General features: G+C 46.7%; 1 protein-coding gene across 4 annotated transcripts in view; it reads left to right on the forward strand.

The window, feature by feature from the left end:
- Window positions 1-19,257, forward strand: part of XPO7 (exportin 7) — a 39,248-nt gene that overhangs the window by 11,091 nt on the left and 8,900 nt on the right. For 2 of the 4 annotated variants that reach the window (XM_065040903.1, XM_065040900.1), the window contains exons 2-19: window positions 89-235; window positions 1,265-1,358; window positions 1,776-1,942; window positions 3,896-3,988; window positions 6,000-6,104; window positions 8,153-8,318; window positions 8,812-8,885; window positions 9,959-10,078; window positions 10,305-10,451; window positions 11,211-11,383; window positions 12,105-12,298; window positions 13,243-13,348; window positions 14,530-14,665; window positions 15,579-15,652; window positions 16,686-16,766; window positions 17,274-17,337; window positions 18,465-18,573; window positions 19,028-19,134. In XM_065040903.1, coding sequence (XP_064896975.1) covers window positions 89-235; window positions 1,265-1,358; window positions 1,776-1,942; window positions 3,896-3,988; window positions 6,000-6,104; window positions 8,153-8,318; window positions 8,812-8,885; window positions 9,959-10,078; window positions 10,305-10,451; window positions 11,211-11,383; window positions 12,105-12,298; window positions 13,243-13,348; window positions 14,530-14,665; window positions 15,579-15,652; window positions 16,686-16,766; window positions 17,274-17,337; window positions 18,465-18,573; window positions 19,028-19,134 — 2,157 coding nt within the window. The remainder of the gene's footprint in view (window positions 1-88; window positions 236-1,264; window positions 1,359-1,775; window positions 1,943-3,895; window positions 3,989-5,999; window positions 6,105-8,152; window positions 8,319-8,811; window positions 8,886-9,958; window positions 10,079-10,304; window positions 10,452-11,210; window positions 11,384-12,104; window positions 12,299-13,242; window positions 13,349-14,529; window positions 14,666-15,578; window positions 15,653-16,685; window positions 16,767-17,273; window positions 17,338-18,464; window positions 18,574-19,027; window positions 19,135-19,257) is intronic. The other 2 variants (XM_065040904.1, XM_065040902.1) reach the window with 1 other exon arrangement.

A 19,257-nucleotide genomic window follows, 5' to 3' on the forward strand; every position in this document is an offset into this window, starting at 1 on the left:
GGTATGTCTGTATAACCTGAGTTAAACTGCTGCCTAACTAAACTGCACAATGTCTGGTTCCTCACGGGTTTGCTGTCGTGCTTTGCAGAGCCTAGCCCAGCTAGAGAACCTGTGCAAGCAGCTGTATGAGACCACGGACACGGCGACGCGGCTGCAGGCGGAGAAAGCGCTGGTGGAGTTCACCAACAGCCCCGACTGCCTGAGCAAGTGCCAGCTGCTGCTCGAGAGAGGGAGCGTACGTACATCCTTATCCAAACCGTATCTCGTTAGTTTGGGACATCAACAAGGGAAACAGCCCCGAGGTCTGGTGTGCCGTGTTTATATTCTATACCCAGCGTGCTCTCCCGGAGCTCAATTTGCGGGCAGCGTGTGCCAAAAAAAGCATCGACTCTTGATTGCTAATTATGGTTACTACAAACGATTGTCAGTTCTGATGTCTTGTGGGCCTTGTTGCGTTCTTCACCGGCTTCCACCCAGACGCGTCAAGCTTTAAGCTGAAAACATCATTACAGCAGCGATATTTCAGTGGCTGGGGGGGCTCCTGCCTTCCCCACGGGCTTTGGGCAGAAAATGGTGTGTGCACAGAGGCATAAAACCAGCATGGATTCTTCTGGAATGTTTCCTTGGAAAATTGCCCCTGCTATAGTGTTGCCTTAATAATCCAGCAGTTTAAAACAAGGGAAATTAGATCATGTGCTTTAGAATTAGTGTTACAGTTATGCCGGCAGTAAATCCTGCCTGACTTTTTTAGCTTTCTCCTTTTGAAGTGGCTGTTTGTTCTTTACTTTGTATCAGCACAAATAACGCTTAAAATGGCTTTGCCACCTGATCTTGCAAGGTTTGACTTTTGGCAGAATGTGCATCCAGCTTTCACATCTATCAGATCGGAACCTTGGCCACAAAAAGAGGAAACATTAAACATTGTAGAGAGTGGATCCTCCAGGAGAAGGGGGAAAAGAGCAGCACTTACAGGCTTAGCAAACTTACACAAAGCACATTTTTTAGCTTTTGATTAAATTTGAAGTGAATTCAAACCAAACTGATTTGAAGCTCTTCTGATGGGAACCAGTAACTGGCTCACCTGAGGGCAAATAATGTATTTTTCCAAGGGAAACTCATGAAGCCCAGTTTCATTCTCTGTGTGTGATCTGATGCTGTAAACTCAGATTTCCAGAGAGCAATTAGCTTAAAATCCAGCACTGCTGTTCATCCTTGTGAAGTGTGCGCTAAACTCCTATTTGTGCTTGTGTTTGTCCCTTTGCAGTCATCCTACTCGCAGTTATTGGCAGCTACATGCCTTACAAAACTCGTGTCACGCACAAACAACCCTTTACCATTGGAACAACGAATAGATATTCGTAAGTACAAGATTTATTTTTTGTAACCAAACTGATGCGAGTGTTTGTCGTGCGGACTTTCAGCTATCAGAGTTCAAGGCTAAATATAGAGAATTTTTCCAAATGGGAGTGACAGCTCTGTGGTCTCGTGAATCAACCAGTTGCATTTAATACATAACTGATAATAGGGAACAAGTTGGGCTTGTGGGGAGGAGCTCTCACCTGTCTGTAAGCACCTTCCAGATCTAATCCGCAGCCTTAGGATGTTAAAGGCACAAGTAAAGGTCAATATTTGTATCTAACCCACGACTGTGCTGATTTTGTTTTTAAAAATAAGCTTATGTTGTTCCCAAAAGACGCTTTTTCCTGTCGGTGTTACCACCTCAGTTCCATCCCTTGAGTTTTTCTCTACAGATCCACCTGTTCTCTGTGTTTCAGGGAACTATGTGCTCAACTACCTTGCTACCAGGCCTAAGCTGGCGACGTTTGTCACACAAGCGCTGATCCAGTTGTACGCCAGGATCACAAAGCTGGGCTGGTTTGACTGTCAGAAGGATGAGTATGTCTTCAGGAACGTGATCACAGACGTCACAAGGTTTTTACAGGTCAGATTTTACGGAAGATGAATATGCACCTTGTGGGATTGAAAAGTCCATGCGTTTTCAGGGGTCTTTTTTGCACCTTAATATCCTCCGTCCAGTCTTTCATCTGTGCATTTGTTGGTTGAACAGTGACTACCAAGGCTTAAGCAGCTGGCAGGACAGGTCAGGTTTTATAATACACAGCTTGGTGGGGCGGGGATTTGTATCTGGAAACCGCCACCATTCGTATTCAATGGTAAGACGCGTCTTTTAGCGTTCCGGTTGCACAATTCTTCTTTCATGCTTAAATACACCGTGCCGATCAGTGTGAAATGGTGAACACGTGGGCTTATTGTCTATGAGGGAAATACGCGCCGTGCTTGACTTGCTTTCACGCGCTACAAGGGTGATATATCCGTGGAATATATCCATTTAATATTCAGATGAGTTATCATAACAAAACACAGCTTGAAACTAGTGTGTTACGCAAGCATTATGAACTGTTTTTGTGGTTTCATAAAGACGTGTTCTCACCACAGAACAGGGTTTCATTCCCAACTCAAGAGCCTGTATAGGCAGGTGGTGGCATTTTTATCAACAGCTGTCTCCAAACTGCAGCTTCCCCACAGAGAGACCAGCAAATCCTCTAACACTACAAATACTGATTTAATTGCTCTGAAATTTGTCCCAAAATCCAATGTTGGAGGAAGACAGCAGAGGAGATCAGAATGACCGGTTCTTCCCGGTGTGGAAAAGGAGACGTAATGTGTACAAAGCCTTATTCTGGAGTGTGGGCATTCAGAAAATAGGCCAACTACTGTTATTTTAGACATTTCCAGATGTCTGCAGTGAAGTACAATCTCTGAGGTGGTAGGTAGTTTAAAGATCGTGTTCCATTCTGGGCTGGCAACTATGTCCCAAACAGTTTGCAGGTGCTTTTATCTGAAATATCAGAGCTGGATTCCTCACTCTCCCAGCTCGTGACATGGGCAATGTGTTCTTTTTAATCAGAAACCTAATTAAATGGTGTGAATATCTGCTTGCTGTGCTCAGTTTGAGATGGTCTGTTCCTGTTTGCTCAAGTTACCTGTTCAGGCTGCTCGTTTTTAGAGAGTCGGGTTTTCCAGTGGCTTCTGTCTGGATATTATCTTGTAAATACTGAGCCGGTCATCAAGAGATGGCCCCGGTAATGAAGTGGCCGCGGTCCCAAGCCTTAAATCTATTTGGATTTCCCTGTTGCAGATGAGTTCAGTCTTTGAAGCTGGAGATCAGGGCAACTTGTGCAGAAGGTGCACAGCGAGCTGGAGCTGGGAAAGGAAACGTCATCGATTAGTTAGAGAACAGAAAGTGGGGCAAAGGAACAATGCAGGTTGTTCCTCTTAAATCATTTGATGGATGGATTACAGTTCCCAGCGAAGAGGTGTCTGACAGACTTAGTTCACAATCAGCCCCTTGTTGGGAGTCTCAAGTGCAGCCAGAGGCTGAACGGGCTGCGAAGAATGAGCTCTCTTCCCAGGGACACAGACTGTTGTGCTTGGCAGGAGGGCTGTGCGGGACCTCGGGCGGCTGCTCCTCGGGGTGTTCAGCTCCAGAGCTTAAAAGAGACAGGGGGAAAGATTTATTTCCCAAAGTTTTCATCTGGCAACTTTAATACTCACCTAAATGCTGCAGAAATTTCCACATGTTTTATCAGCGTTAGGGCTTAACACAAAAACGTTGATTAAGCCATTAAATAGAAGATGCTTATTTTGATTAACTTGTGTTACTGAACTCTGCAACCCTTTGCTTTAACATCGTCAAGCGCTTTAAAAGCAGATTTTGAATTCTCTGCTTGGTATCACTCATGTGCTTTTTTCCAACCACAAGACTACAAAGATAAAGGCTTTGTAGACAAATCTGTCTAGAAATCTTCCAAGCAGAAGGTGAACCTCACTGGAAAGGTGGCTCTGCTGACTGCTCTCCCTGTCCCTTCCCCAGGATAGTGTCGAGCACTGCATCATAGGAGTGACAATCCTGTCCCAACTAACGAATGAGATTAATCAAGTAAGTGCTACAGCCTTCCTCAGTGAAGTAAGTGTCCAATTTTCTCATTCATATTGTTGTGTCCTGCTGTGTGTCTGTGCATCGTTCGGGGGTTTTTGTTTGGTGGGGGGATTGTTGTGTGGTGGGTGTTTCCTTTTTGATTTATTATTTTTCGCAGTCACCTGGTTTTGTGGTAAGATGCTGTAACCTCCTGTCTTGAGGAATTGTTTTGTTTCATTGGCATCTTCCATCTTCTCTCGCATTTTGATGTCATCTTCTGAGCGATACTAATGAACTAGCCCAGCCTACCGAGCGACAAAAAAGCCAGAACAAGCGGCGTTACTTGGTGCTATCGAAGTTTACATCGTTTTCCTAATGAGGCAGATTTGCTGCAGCGCCGTTAGTGGCTACCACAGCCCTAGGACAGCGTGAGAGCTGCCGCGTGTGTAAATGTCTCTAAAACGCCCAGATTTTTGCACAATCCTACCTGCATCTCCGCAGAGGGCCCGTCCTGCACCTCCTTGCATCAAGGATGAGAACAAGTCTGTTTATAAATCAGTGCATAATAAATGTGCCAACGTGCCCACTCAGAGTGGGGTCACGTACATGTACATAGCAAAAAAACCCACCAAAAAAACCCTTGTGGGGCCTCTCTTCAGGCTTTTTTGGATAACTATTTATGCTTCCAGCTACATTGCATGAGAGCTGGATTTTCCAGAGCTCTGTTTGCTAAAGCTTTTGTTCCAAAAGCTTACAGTACAAATAAAATCAAGTGCTGGTAACTGTTTTGAAGTATCAGTTTTCATCCTGGTCGTACTGCACAGACTTGCCTGGAGGTACCGAGTGCTGTACTGTAGGATTTTGGTGATTTAAGCCGTGTGAGCTCATAGTGAAATAAAAATAAAAGGAAATGCTCATGTAGCACAAGGCCAGAAATAAGTGAGATTGGTAATAACCATGGAGAGAGTAAATAATGGTCATTTTCTTAAAGAGCCTGAGATTTAATAACATGAGTGCCTGATGTATTCAAGTCCAGTTCTAACTACTGGGTGATGCAGATTTCTCACCGATAATATAAGAGACAAGAGTGTTTGCATCCCCCGTGGGGTCGTTGTGAAGGTCATTATGTTAGTGAGGTCTGCAGGGGTGAGAACCGTCCTGGTTCCTGCAGCACTGGGTGGGACACGGGCACGTTTAAGGTTAACAGAGGTAGGATAACAAAAGCATCATGAAAATGGGGGATTCACTTTGTGCCGCTGCAGGAAGGCTCCATCCCAAATGCACCACAGTAACCCACTGCCCGTCAGATAACTCCTCCTGGCCTGCATTCAAATAAATGGCAAAGATGTGAATTATCGCTTCGCTTTTCTTCCTAGAAAACAGTCTATCAAGTGGTATTTTGTGCTGCTGGTGGCCCGTGCTAGAATGCATTGATTGACACGATTGGAGATTTGTTATCCAGTATAAAGCAATATGTGTATATTTGCCTTTTAGATCACCTATCGGCTCTTTATTCTGATAGGGTGAGAGGTCCAGAACTGGAGTTTATAATAGATACAGCAAAGTCCAAACTGGCTGTCACTGGTTAACTCTCCTTCTAGTTTTCTTCTCATCTGTGCAGGTTCAGGAGGGGAATTATAGTTGCTGGTAGTTGACCATGTGTCTGCCCAGTGGCCTCAGGTAGGATTTAACTCTTAGGAGCTCGGAGCACTTTAGAAAGCAGCGTTCAAGTTGCTAAAATGACTTGAGTGCTGTTGAAAATCCTGCTGTTGATCCCACTTTGGAAGGGATTTAAATGAACTCGAGAGTAAAGCCAACGCCGCTTCCCGGCAGGGCCACAGTGAAGCTGCGCTGTGAGTATCGTAGGTGCAAAGTCCTGTCATCGGCTAGAAACATCATTTGATTTGTGGAAGAAGCCCAGCTGCACATCCCCCTGGTTTACACATCACTCTAGGGGGGAAACCTTGGTGTCCCAGTGCTTAACTGGGTTCCTACGGGTTCTGCTGCTCTTGTTCCCCCTTGCCCGCCTGTTCTAAGCGCTGGTTTTCTCTCTGCTCAGGCGGATACTACTCATCCACTGACCAAGCACAGGAAAATAGCCTCGTCCTTCCGAGATTCATCCTTATTTGATATTTTCACGCTGTCATGCAATTTACTGAAACAGGTAAGGAACTCACATCATTTAGCATCTGTATATTGGGGCAAGAGACTTTGGGCTGAAGTTCCTGCTGATATAACTCTCCTGGAGCTCTTGTTCCGAAAGTTTTGTTCTGGACTTGTGTTCCAGGAAAGTTTGACTTAGGTTTGGATTAAGAAAGAAGTGAACATGACATAAATACAGAAATATAAATATCAGACTGTCTTGTATTCCCCAGGTTTTTATTTTGTGCTAATTATCACACATGAGAATTTGCTTTAAAAATACCTTGGGACAAGGCAGCAATGCTCTGCTTGCCAGGTTGGTTTTTACCACTGAAAAAATCAGGTTTTCTTTCAGCTGAAGTAGCACATGTATCTTCTGTAAGCAGGCGGATTATCTGAAGAAAATTCTTGGTTCTGCATCAGGTTTCTTTTCTAATGGTGCTGGGAAGAATAGCCCTTTATGAGAAAGTCTCCCCCAGTCAGCTGGGTGGCACTGGAACAGATTTGATTAGTTTAACTCTCGTCCTTCAGCTGAGTGAGGTGTGAGAGTTGACAAATAGCACAAAGAGTGAAAAGGGAATTTTATTTTAAAGATACTTCGAAATGAGCAGCTCTGGTTCTGTCAGTAGTAGAGGTGGGTACGTGGGTGTAATTGGAGCTTTTTTCTCCTCCCTGTTTCTAAAGGACGGCAGCCTCGTACAGTGATGCCAGGCAGCCTTTCCCATACACCCATCCTGAACTGAAACAGTTGTGGTCGCTTTTGAATCCATTGGCTTGTTCCAGGTGCATTTAATGGTCAATCAGAGGTGTCAGAAGTAAAGGGATTCCTCTGGCTTTGTGAAGAGCGGTGCCTGGGGAGGTGCAGGCAGGGCAGGGTCCTTAGAACTGCCCAGATTCAGAGGAAATTCAGCGAGTGCTTCTGCTCAACCAGGAGACATCAACCAGCCCTTGTTAACATGGTGTCGGCAGCATTGTGCTCGGGCTGGTGTCCCCCACGTGTCACTCCTTCTGTGTGACATGGGGACTCAGAGACTGGAAAGACACGGCTCAGCTTGGGAGGAAACCTCTGGTTTTCCATTCTGACTCTCAGTCATCGTGCGTTTCTTCCTTTGGGAGCTGTGGTTTAAGATGGGTTGGAATGTTTTCTGTTGCCTCATGCGACATCTTGTCCTCCTGTGGTTAAACACCAACTACCCAAGATATCTTTTTTTAGTCTAATAGTACCTGTCTCAATCTACTGTATGTAAAACAGGATTTTCTCAAGTGATCCTTTCAAGTGGGAAGGATTGGGCTGCAAGAAACCAATGCTCAAGTCCATGTCCATAAAACAGGGTGTATTAAGGCAGCCCCAGAAGAATTAATCTTTGTGATACAGCGGAGAGAGTGAGGAAAGTATTGCAGTGACCACTGGCGCTGGTCTTGGCAGAGCTGGCACGGTGCAGCGTGTTATTTGCAGTAGACTTAAGCTGGAACAAGTTAGTTTTGTTTTAAGTACAGAGCGATAATACAAAGGATGGAAGGGCCAGCCTGTCCTTGGAGTACAGACCCGAGTGCGACATTTAAACTGCAGCAAAATGACCTGGCATTTCGTGTCCATCGAGTTCTTTGTGTTACTTGAGAGTATCCGCGTTTTCCCTGCCCAGCGCAGAGCGGTGTAACTGGAGCAGGACTTATACGGATCACCATACGCACTCGTTTCCATCCCAGGCTTAGGTGGAGCAACAAGATTCCCTGCTGCGAATCGCTTGTCAGGCAGAAAATGTATTCTTGTGTTTAATAAGAAGTCCCTTATCTCCTGGATCTCACGGTATAATTGCAGGCTGGCAAGCCTGGCTGCTTTTCTGCTGTGCCGTACGAGCCGAGTGGGAAAGGAAGCGCTGTCTGTTTATCCATCTTGTGCAAGGAGTAAGTGTGTAAATACACACGCTGTCTGTGGAAGTGTGTGATAGCTGGGGTTGGCGCTACGATCCTACCATTGCCACGTCCTGTTTAAAACCGAGTTACTGCCTCAAACTCAGCTGTCACTTTGGTTTTATTATTTTTACTTTTGTCATGCAATGTATTTTATAGGCTTCTGGGAAGAACCTGAATCTAAACGATGAAAGCCAGCATGGGCTGCTCATGCAGCTCCTTAAGCTCACGCATAACTGCCTGAACTTTGATTTCATTGGCACATCGACAGACGAGTCCTCGGATGATCTTTGCACTGTGCAGATCCCAACCAGCTGGAGATCAGGTAATCTTGCAGCTGCTAAAGCCCTCGCTGTGCTTCACAAACCTTTATCACGTACGATGCCACACGTAAAGTGCAGCCTTTCCGTGGTGTGGCTGCAAACGCAGGTCGATTTGGGTTGGCCACAGTGAGCTATAGAAATGCTCCTCTGCCCTTTCAGTCTCACACCTGCCACTTCAAGAAACAGTAAAATGTGTTTTTAAAGAAAAGCAAATAACAAATAGCACCTGTTCTCAGCACCCTTGCTGTTCTCACCAGGCGGTTCTGCAGATTACATTCTTTAAATATTTTCCTGTAATTTTGTCCTGGTACCAAGTAGCAGCAGGTTCGCTTTATTTCTGGTAAAGGCAATTGTGTAAAAATGCCACACGAAGCACTACGCTATCAGAGAATTTCCAAAGGATTTTACAAGTGCTCATGGCTTTGTTGATGAGTATTAGAGCTGTGGAAAGAGTCAATGGACGTGTTCTCAGTCAAATGCTCCATTCTGTTTCAGCATTCTTGGATTCTTCGACCCTTCAGTTGTTTTTTGACCTTTATCATTCCATCCCTCCTTCGTTTTCTCCTCTGGTAAGTTTAGCGTTTATTTTCCTTATAGACTCCGCTACCAGAAAGCGTTTATAGGGTTCATCTGGGACACTCATTGTCGGTTCAAATGCCACGTGCTGACCTTGGACAGCCACCTTTTCTTTGGTGACACTGCCTTGTGACAAAGAGCAGCCTGGGCTGCTGCTGCTGCTCCTTTGGATGCATCTGCAGCTTTTGGATTTGACCTAAACCCAGTTTATTTGCTGAAAATCCAACCTCCTCCTTTATCCTTGGGGGTCTCCCTGCTCGCTCTTCCATTTTTGAGGGACGTAGCTGGTGTTATTTCCACTGTACGGCCGAGTTGATCGTAAAACTGAACTGTGAGTCGGTAGCAAGTCTGGGAGCACAACCGAAACATGTAATTTCTTCTTCCACACTTGCAAACTAGGCCATGTCCCAGGTGGGTGGAATGGCCAATAGCACGACTGAGCTCACAGTTGGGTTAGTTCTTCTTGGAAAAAAAACCTGCCTGCCAGGCATTTATCTGTCAGATAAGTATTATATTTTTCATAATTAATGCTAGGATGCAAACATGCCCTTTGGCGAGGGAAGGAAGGGTCCTTCAGATGTATTTTTTCCACCGAGACTCTCAGCACTCTTCATTATGTTGAAGGGTTACTTGCTAATTCTAAGTTTAGAGCCTCAAATATTCATGAGAGATTTTAACAGCGCGAGACACTTCTTTTTGTTACTGAATAGAAATCTGAAGCAATTACACCTTTAATTGTCCTTCCTCTTTGATCAGTAAAGGTAAGAACAGCCAGAACGAGCGGCTGAGCGGGTAATCCTGGCAGGGGGAGCGGGGCTTTTGTTCTTCAAACCCTGCTCACCAGCCTGATACCACTGCAGCTGCACCTTTTCCATTTACTCTTGATTTAAATTTCAGAGTTTTGGGTTGAGAACAATATATATTTCTTTTTTCATGCTCTTAGTGGTTTTTTTTCTTGCATAGCATGCAGAGGATCATCAGATTTAGATGGTTGTTTGTCACAAGGAGGAAACGTTCTGTTCATTTTATTGTAATCCCTGCCTGTGTCTATTCTCTGCCCCGTTAGGTTTTATCGTGCTTGGTGCAGATAGCCTCTGTGCGCAGATCCCTCTTCAACAACGCCGAAAGAGCAAAGTTTCTATCTCATCTCGTGGATGGAGTTAAACGAATACTGGAAAACCCCCAGGTGAGCGTTTCAGATGCTGTCAATGGAGTTGTGTCTCTGATCCTCTGCATCAAGTTTCTTCCCCAAGAAGACTTCCTAGCGTAAACGTCCCGCTTGTGGCACTGGGGAGAAAGACACAACCTTTTGCTGTTATTTCCTTTTCCTACCATTCCACCTGTGTCTGTTGTAGCCAACCGCCACGTGTTGTGTATGTTGTTTCTCAGCTCTTCTCTTTTGTTCCTCTCAGAGTTTGTCAGACCCAAATAACTACCACGAATTCTGCCGATTGCTGGCCCGGTTGAAAAGCAATTACCAGCTGGGAGAACTGGTGAAGGTGGAGAACTACCCCGAGGTCATCCGGCTCATCGCCAACTTCACCGTCACCAGCCTGCAGGTACCACGTGCTTCTCCTTACCCTCCATGGGCGTTTGTGCCCCTTAGCTTCTCTTGAAGCAAAATTGTCTGTTCTTTGCCCCTTAATTTGCTTTGTTATTTCACCAAAGAGCCCGGCAACCCCTGTGACGGAATCCTGTGGCGTAGCATTGGTTATTCTGTGAATTCCTCCTGATTGGAGCAGGGGCAGCAGGGTTGCTCTGCCTCCAGAGTCCATGTCCTACCAGAGCGGGAAAAAAACCCTCATAAAATAAGCCTTATTTTTAGAATTATATATATATATATATATATATATATCACTTCACTATTAAAATGCAGTTGCAGGGGTTGCTAGTAATACGAACGTTGTGTTATATTCCCACTGATTTTTCCACTGGTATACAGCTTCTGACTACACCCCTGCATAGAATATGGCTTAAAAAAATTGTATAGCTTACATAATGCCTTTGTTAAATTTTAATATTGATCTGGAAAACAGCTTTAGACTGTGTATTCTATTTGGGGAGCTGTATGAGCTCGACAGTAGTTTGGGACCAAAAGCTTTGGCTCAGCTGCATAGCATGGGAACTGGGGATTATCTTTACTGATAATACCCACTGAATTCAGGTGTGAGCTAGAAATTCGTTGTTAAAATTGTCAACCAGATCATTCAAGCTTTTAGATGCTGCCACAGGTAGTGCTACACGAGTCAAAATAACATGGGTGAAACAATCAAGGCCATAACTGGCTGATTTCTTTTCTTTCTCTGGGCTCCTGGCAGCACTGGGAGTTCGCACCCAACAGCGTCCACTATCTGCTGAGCTTGTGGCAGCGCCTGGCTGCGTCCGTGCCCTACGTTAAAGCCACCGAGCCTCACATGCTCGAAACGTATACGCCAGAAGTCACAAAAGCGTACATCACGTCCAGGCTGGAGTCTGTGCACATCATACTGAGGTAGGGAGAGCAGAGAGACGGCAACGCTTCGGTGTCAGCACCAAAGTCTAACGCGGAGGGCTCCAGTGTGGATCAGGACTCTGTTGCAGTGCCTCGATTTGTGTGGGATGAATTCCACCTCCTGTGTGTTTGTATTTGATGAAAACAATTGGTCTAGAAAAAAAAAATGTGTTTCTTAAGGGAGACGAATCAGCTTATCCCTTTTTTAGGTGTCTTGCACCGCAAGGGAGGAACAGCAGGTTTAGCTAGTTCTGGAGTTCTCAGGCTTAGTGTTGAGGTTAGTGTATTTAGAAGAAAAGGCAAATAAAACACTGGAAGGGAAAGCTTTGTTATACAAAGACAACCAGACAGAGACCTTGTTTTTGATGCCACACGTTCTGTTCAAAGACCTGGATAAAAGTTAAAGACCTAAGAAGCGCTTTGTCATCCCAGGTCCTGATGGCCTTTCCACCTGAACCGCTACTGTTCTGATTTACAGCTGCAATAGTGATCAGATGACATTGGTCTGTATAGCTTTTCATCGTGACAAATAGTAGAGACTTTAGTCGTTGGAGTTGCTGTAGAGAATCACAGAATTGTTTCGGTTGGGAAAGACCTTTAAGATCGAGTCCAACCGTTAAGCTGGGAAAGCATCCTGTACCTGATAGAAATAAGCTCGTGTTATGGGTTAGGCTGTCTCTGCAGCTCAAGTCCTTTTCTAATCGGCTCTCTCGCTGCTCAGGGATGGTTTGGAGGACCCGCTGGATGACACTGGCCTTGTGCAGCAGCAGCTGGACCAGCTCTCCACCATCGGGCGCTGCGAGTACGAGAAGACCTGCGCTCTGCTCGTGCAGCTCTTCGACCAGTCAGCCCAGTCCTACCAGGAGCTGCTGCAAAGTGCCACCGCCAGCCCCATGGACGTTGCTGTGCAGGAAGGTGAGCGCCTTCGGAGAACTGTGGCCTGTGGGCTTGGAGTAGGTTCCCTGTTCTCAAAAGTGCCATTCAAGAAGCCAGCATTCCTGGTGAAACCCGTAAATAGGGAGGCACAGCTCACAAACAATCCCTTGGGGATGTGACCCTGTGGCATAGAATATTTTAGGCTGTGGACAGACACTCCCAACACATACAGCAGTGCTGGCTGAAGATATTGCTGTCCTACAACTGACCCCATTCTTTTTTTTGGGGAAACTTAGTGCCTCTCCCTGCCCAGGATTTCAGAGACAAGTTCTCAGCACCACCTGCCCCATCCCTCTTTTATCCCAGGCAGGATGCAGACCGTGGCGTGGCAGAAACCTCCAGCTGATGAGTTAACCAAGTGGGGTTTCTAGCTGTTGGGTGGGTTCAGCGTGGAGGTTTTGTACTTGCACAGCTGGTTGGTTCCGGAATTGCTCAACATTGGCCATAAAGCCGCAGCGGTTCCTTTGGAGGCTGGGGTGTAGCTGTGTCGTGCCCCCTCTCTGATAGTGCAGCTGGTGTCCCCCTTCATGGAGGAGTTAGGCACTAAAAGCATCGTCTGATTTAACATGGTACTTTTTTCTCTTTTTTTTTAATATGGGCAAAAGTCAATACGATGTTGACTTCTCCGCCAGCCACATGTGCTTTGAAAGAATAAACTCCACCTGCTGGCACCTGCACGTGTTTAAATACCTTTTAAAAAGGAGGTGGCTTTCTGCAGTGGAACAGCTTTAAATAATGAAAATCTTCCAGGCAGACCTGGAGTTCTTTTTCTAAAGTTGTGCCCGTTTTTCACCAAGTGGAAGATTGAGTAATTTCAATATAGATGGGCACTAAAGCAGAAAAATACTCCTTGTGAGTCCTGTCTCGGCTTCCTCTGCGTGACGTGCGACGTGCTTGGTTCTGATGTCCTCTCTTGCTTGCAGGGCGCCTGACGTGGCTCGTCTATATAATCGGGGCAGTGATTGGCGGTAGGGTCTCGTTCGCCAGCACGGATGAGCAGGATGCGATGGATGGCGAGTTGGTTTGTCGGTAGGGACGCTGACTGTTTTCTAGCTGCGCCGCTCTTGAAGGCAACGCAAGAATTGCTGTCGTGGAGCTGCCACCGTGTTCTTCCCCTCTTTCCACTGAAAGGCGTGGAGTTGGCCATCCTGAGAGCAGAGATTGGCGGCACTGGGTAGAGCCACAGCAAACCTCTGCCGTGGCTTGGCTAAATTGGGAAATCTGAGTTGTAAGAAAGAGAATGAGAGGGGAAGAGCATGTAAGAGGGGAATTATACCGGGGTTAAGTGCATGCATTGGAGTACAACTAAATGCATGATGGTTTTTTGCTGGCGTGGGGGAAAAGCCTTTTTCCCTACTTAATAATCCAAAGTATGTTTTGTCTGTAAATACGCTGTGAATATTGTAGTTCTTCTACAGCTGTTTAAACTTTATAGTGTCACCTAACACGTGCTGGGTTTTTGGGATTGTAAAGTGCAAGCTGTATTTGATGGGTGTGAGAACATGCAGCTTGCTTAGTGCTCAGGAACAGCCTCAAGTCCTGCTGAATGCCTTCTGGCCCAGAGCTAGCAGCTCTGCAGGGAGGCTGGGGAAGGAGCAGGACCTATACCAGCAATGTATGGAAGCTGGGCTATTGCTGAGCCCATAAATAACATCACGCTCTCGCTTCCCATGTCGCTGATAAGTTACTGAAGAGGGAATGAGACCCCGTATATACTTCAGCTGCCTTTAGCACCAGCATATATGAGAGATGTTCACAGAAGTCTATTGACGTCATCTTTCCCACTCTGTTTTGTGGCATTTGCCAAAAAATAGTATTGTTGGGTTTGCTCCCCTGTTCTGCTGCACGTGTTACTCACCCTGAAATTCCTTGTTGTAGTGGGAGAGTTGTTTAGTTTAGTTTAGGGAGGGTTTGTTTCTCAGGTGGGTTTGAGCACATGATGGCCCAGTCACTGGGTAAGCGTGCTAAAGCGCCTCAAACTCGCTTCTGCAGCAGATTAAAACCAACCCTTGCATCTCTGTTAGAAGGGACATAGAATCCTCGCCGGGCCCTTGCACAGAGGAGGAATGTGTCCTACTCAGCGTTTTGTTGTCAGTTCTCGACCCAAAGTGACAATGCCCACAGAAAGTAAAAACCGGAAGCGCCACCGTGTGCCAGAAATCCCTGGTGTGTCCCGGTTTCCCCAGCAAGGTGTGTTTGCGCCTCTGCAGGGTGCTGCAGCTGATGAACCTGACGGACTCGCGGCTGGCGCAGGCCGGGAATGAGAAGCTGGAGCTGGCCATGCTGAGCTTCTTCGAGCAGTTCCGGAAGATCTATATCGGAGATCAGGTGCAGAAGTCTTCCAAGGTAATCACGGCTACATCTCTTCGGTGGTGTGAAATCCAGTAACAGCTCCCTGTTCTAAATGAAAGCAAGTGGCGTTACTTATTTTCTCTTCTTTATAGATGAAAATATTTTAAGGGACATGTCTGCTGTGTTTTCTAGATAAGTGTCCAGTGTTAACATTGCAAACCCTGAGCTGGTTTTGAAATGCTGTGTTCAGTACGTATCAGGAAGGAGCCAGTGACTATGACAGTAGCCTTGAACTTGAGACTTGGGTTCAGTTTTGTTACCTGCCAGGTCTCTGCTGTGACTTCAGAAGAATCCCTAAAGCCTGTACAACACCTCAGACACCCGCGGGGAGCGTGAGACACATCTGTGCCTTGCTTCCTCGGCTCTAAAGTGAAGATAAATACACGTTTTCTTCATTGCAAGGCAGTTGTAGGTGTACCAGGCTTCGATTGCCTTGGTGCATCTCTAAAGATGCAAAATACCTTTTTTAAAATTAAAAAGTAAAGGATGGGAACATCGTTAGTCTAGAATTAGCTTCTCTTCCTTTCTAGTAACCTAGGACCTTCCTTCCTCGTCTAACAGACTTGAGAGCAGTGATGTGACAAGTCAAATTGACTGAGATACCGCACGTAGGTGCAGGTGGAGGAGCACAGTTGTTAGGTCCCCTTTTCTTAGGAAATTCAAGTGCTCTGGCTGCTGTGTACAGTATCTGAACTCGCCGTGACTAACGAGAGAGAAGAGGCGACGGTGATTAGTCTGGATCAGATCACAAGCATCTATGCGTGTTGCTTGACTGATCTGGGCAAGCCCAGAGCACAGGCGCTCCCGGGCAAGTGTGCCACGAAGGGAGAGCAAGTGGAAAACAAGGAATCTTTGATCATTACTTGACAGCTTTTAAATTGGTGTGATTCTTTCTCTTCCCCTCCAGCTGTACCGCCGTCTCTCAGAGGTCCTGGGCTTGAACGATGAGACGATGGTCCTGAGCGTCTTCATAGGAAAAATGTAAGTGTTCCTGCTTGCCGGCAGCGGAGCTTCCAGGGTTTATCTGAAGGTGTAACCAGGAAAACTGCAATATGAGGGAGTGTTGTTCAGTGTAAAACTAGAACCATCTGGCTACTTGAGAGAATTACAGGCTTTTATCAGGGCTTAAGTCACGCACAATATCCAGGATTGATTTATCCACCGTGGAGACACAAAAATAAGCCGTACACCAGGATAATGGATTCTCTTTCCAGTGCCTGCTTAGTAAAAACCGAGTCAGAGAGGGGACAGCCTGAAGCACTCATGCCCTATCACTAAACTATTGGCAATCACCAGCCACGAAAGCTCTATGGGGAGGGAAATTGATCCTTCAGAGATCTCTTTTCTTTGCAAATGGTGCTGTTCAGTACCAGAGCAGCACCAGTCCTTTCTTAAAACTCCTCCAACCTGGTAGGCAAACCAATTTGGCCTGTTCCTTGGCAGCTTTCCTCTGGACCGAACCTGTCGACTGGCTTTTTTTGTCGGATGTTTGGCAGCCTCCTTTAGCTTTTTTGAACCAATTCAGTCGCTCCAACGCTGGCGCCCAGTGCCGTGTGCCTGGTGCCGTGCAGCCGCCAGCTCCCCCTCGACTTCTTTAGCATGCCCAAGGGTGAAACGGCTCTCCTGGAAGAAGCAAGGGCTACTAGAATTCTGCAGCTGACAGTGGATGGTGCAGGTGCAGAATTGCATACGTCTGCATGTAGTCACTGCCGCAGAATTCTCTTACCCTTGCTGCAGAAACCAGCCCTGGAGTGCCACAGAATTCCAAGGGCCTGGGTATGGGCCAGTGTAGCTTGGGACCCAAGTAGTGAAGATTATCTGAAGGATAATTTTCTAGTCAACCAAATGTAAGTACAGTAATTTTATACCAATATTTTGTGGCTTGTGATGTCTGTGGTTTCGGTGGAGGGTGGAGCCGATGATGTCGGGTGACTTTTGAACTGAAAGAATCCGCCGCACAGCAAATGGGAAGGCGAGCAAAGCCCTCTGATCCATCCTTGTCCTCTTCCCCTAGCATCACCAACCTGAAGTACTGGGGCCGGTGCGAGCCGATCACCTCCAAGACGCTGCAGCTGCTGAACGACCTGTCCATCGGATATCCTTTATGGAATTGCTTCTGGGGCTGCAGGACCATTAAACCTCAGCATGGGGGAAAAGTGGCCCAGACGCTCGGCTGGAACAGGAGCACTCTGTGTATGACAGATTCCTGAACCGCTTCGTCTTTTGGGTAGCGAGAAGAGCAGAGTGCAAGTGGTTGGTCAACGTCCTACCTGGCTGGTGAATTGAAGTGCTGTAATATTGTAGTGGATTTATTTTGGATCATAATTGCTTTGTAGCTCACCGTCCACAAATAATTTGTGTACAGGCTACCGAATGGTCTTCTACTTGTTTTTCCTGACAGAATAAAATGAAAATGGCCACTGCAGGTCTTTACAGTAGAGGTTTATGCAACTTGGTTGCTCCTGAAGCAAATGGAACTGAGGCTAGAACATGCTGAATGTTATAGACATAAGTCCCCTTGTAGTTTTGTGCTGGAAAGCGCTTTGCAAGCATTGCGAGAAGTTTTCTGTTGACTCTGCCGCTTCCTTAACACCCCATTTACATACAGTAGCGTCAGAAAGCTGGTGAAACTCAGCGCTGTACAGTTCATGCTGAACAATCACACGGTAAGTCCTTTCACCTGCTTCTTGTCACACAGCAAACTCCTCCGTCTGCCTTTGTGCAGCTGAGCTGATCCCGTAATCTTAACACCTGTACACACTTCTGAATTTTACCTGTGTTCCAGATGCTTCCATCGTACTAGATGAGCCCTGGAAATGTGATCTGTGTTCTATCTCTTTGTTCAAAGCCTGCCCTTCGATTTTGAGGGGCTGTAATTATGCGACACCTTTCATCCCTGAAAGGTTCATGTGGGGCTTTCTACTCCACCAAAAGACAGCTATCTCCAGACTGAGATGCAGGAGACAGCTGATGCTGCTGTGCATGCAGGCAGCAGCGAGCACTCCTTATGTAATTTAAAGCAAAATATAACGACATTTTGATGCCTCAGCTTTCATTCTGAAAGTGCTGATTTGGAGGAAGTGCTGTGACTTGTAGCGGTCAGGGTGGCAGCCGTGTCCCTTGGTCACTGCCTGTGTGGATCTGGGCTGCTGACTGGAAATCAAAAGTATTAGAACGAGCACCTAGAAACCAGCAGCAAAGTATCGCATTTCTCACTTGCCTCTGGAAGCGTGTGGTCATTTGATGCTGCGACGCTGCAGCGATAGCGCTCCCAGCACCGCATCCACAAGGTTTGCATCGACTGGCTGAACAATACGCTGTGTTCCTTCAGCTAGAGGATATTTTTCAGACAGTCCCACATCCCGAGTTTGGCCCAGAAGCATTTTCTGTGGCTGCTGTTTTGGTGGGGAACGCAGGCAGAGTAACTGGGATCTGCCTGCAGAGAGCTGGTTTTCAGCAACCTTAGTGCCTGGAGGTGCCCGTGAGGAAGAGGAGCAGATGCTGCTCTGCTCTGGAGGCAAAGCAAGAGCTCCTCGTTCGTCTGGTCCTGGGGATTGCAAGATGAAAGCCGGGAGCTGGTGTCTTTGGCAGCAGGCAGGACGCTGCTGCGGGGCTGCCTGTGCCCTCTGCTGGCCTGTGCTCCGAGCTGGGAAGGGGTTGGCGAGGTAACCGAGCGGCTCACTGCTTCTCATCCTCACACAGGCTGAGAATCAGGATTCGGGATCCTCAGCCTTTGATACAGGGGCCCGTTCGAGGTGCTGGTTCCCCTTTAACTCACCTCTTCTGTTTGCAGAGCGAGCACTTTTCCTTCCTGGGCATTAACAATCAGTCCAACCTGACTGACATGAGATGTCGGACTACGTTCTACACTGCACTTGGGCGTCTTCTCATGGTGGATTTAGGTACCCGGGTCTTTTTGTGGGAATCAGAGCAGAATTCTGTGTCTCAGGTGCTGGGTCCTGCTGTTCAGGGAGCTGCAAGCTCCTGCAGGAAAGGGTGCTGGAGTGGGATAAGCTGATGGGATAAGAAAAAGGAGGCAAAAGAAGCCCAAGAGTGGGTTTGATGCCATGTTACAGGCTACAGGTAGCCCAGAGGTGCACACTGCCAAGGCTGGGGATAAATCGTTCCTTCATAATATTGCAGATGTTTTCTTGAGGTGGAAAGGTTTGTTCTAAGTCTTTTCTCAAAGTTAGGTATTGGCAGTGGTGGGTCAACTGGAGACCTGTGTTGTCTCTGCCTTTAGCTCCATGGGTGAGCGAAGTGTGAGTGTCTAGCAGCAGCAGTACTGCGGGGCGCAGGGAGGTGCAGTGTTACGCAGTCTTATTTCCTCCTCATTTCTTTATTTTTGTCTTTCAGGGGAAGATGAGGATCAGTATGAGCAGTTCATGCTTCCCCTCACAGCCGCCTTTGAGACTGTGGCGCAGATGTTCAGCACAAATACGTTCAATGAACAAGAGGCAAAAGTAAGTCGGGCAGGACCTTCTCTGTTATCCATGTTCTCTTTCATTTAGGGGCTTTGATGTTTTTGGTTCAGACAGATGGGAGAGAACAAGTAAATGCAGAGTGAGAGCCATTCTGCCTTCTGA

This window comes from Columba livia, chromosome 25 (genome assembly GCF_036013475.1).
Source record: "Columba livia isolate bColLiv1 breed racing homer chromosome 25, bColLiv1.pat.W.v2, whole genome shotgun sequence".
Classification (NCBI taxonomy): domain Eukaryota; kingdom Metazoa; phylum Chordata; class Aves; order Columbiformes; family Columbidae; genus Columba; species Columba livia.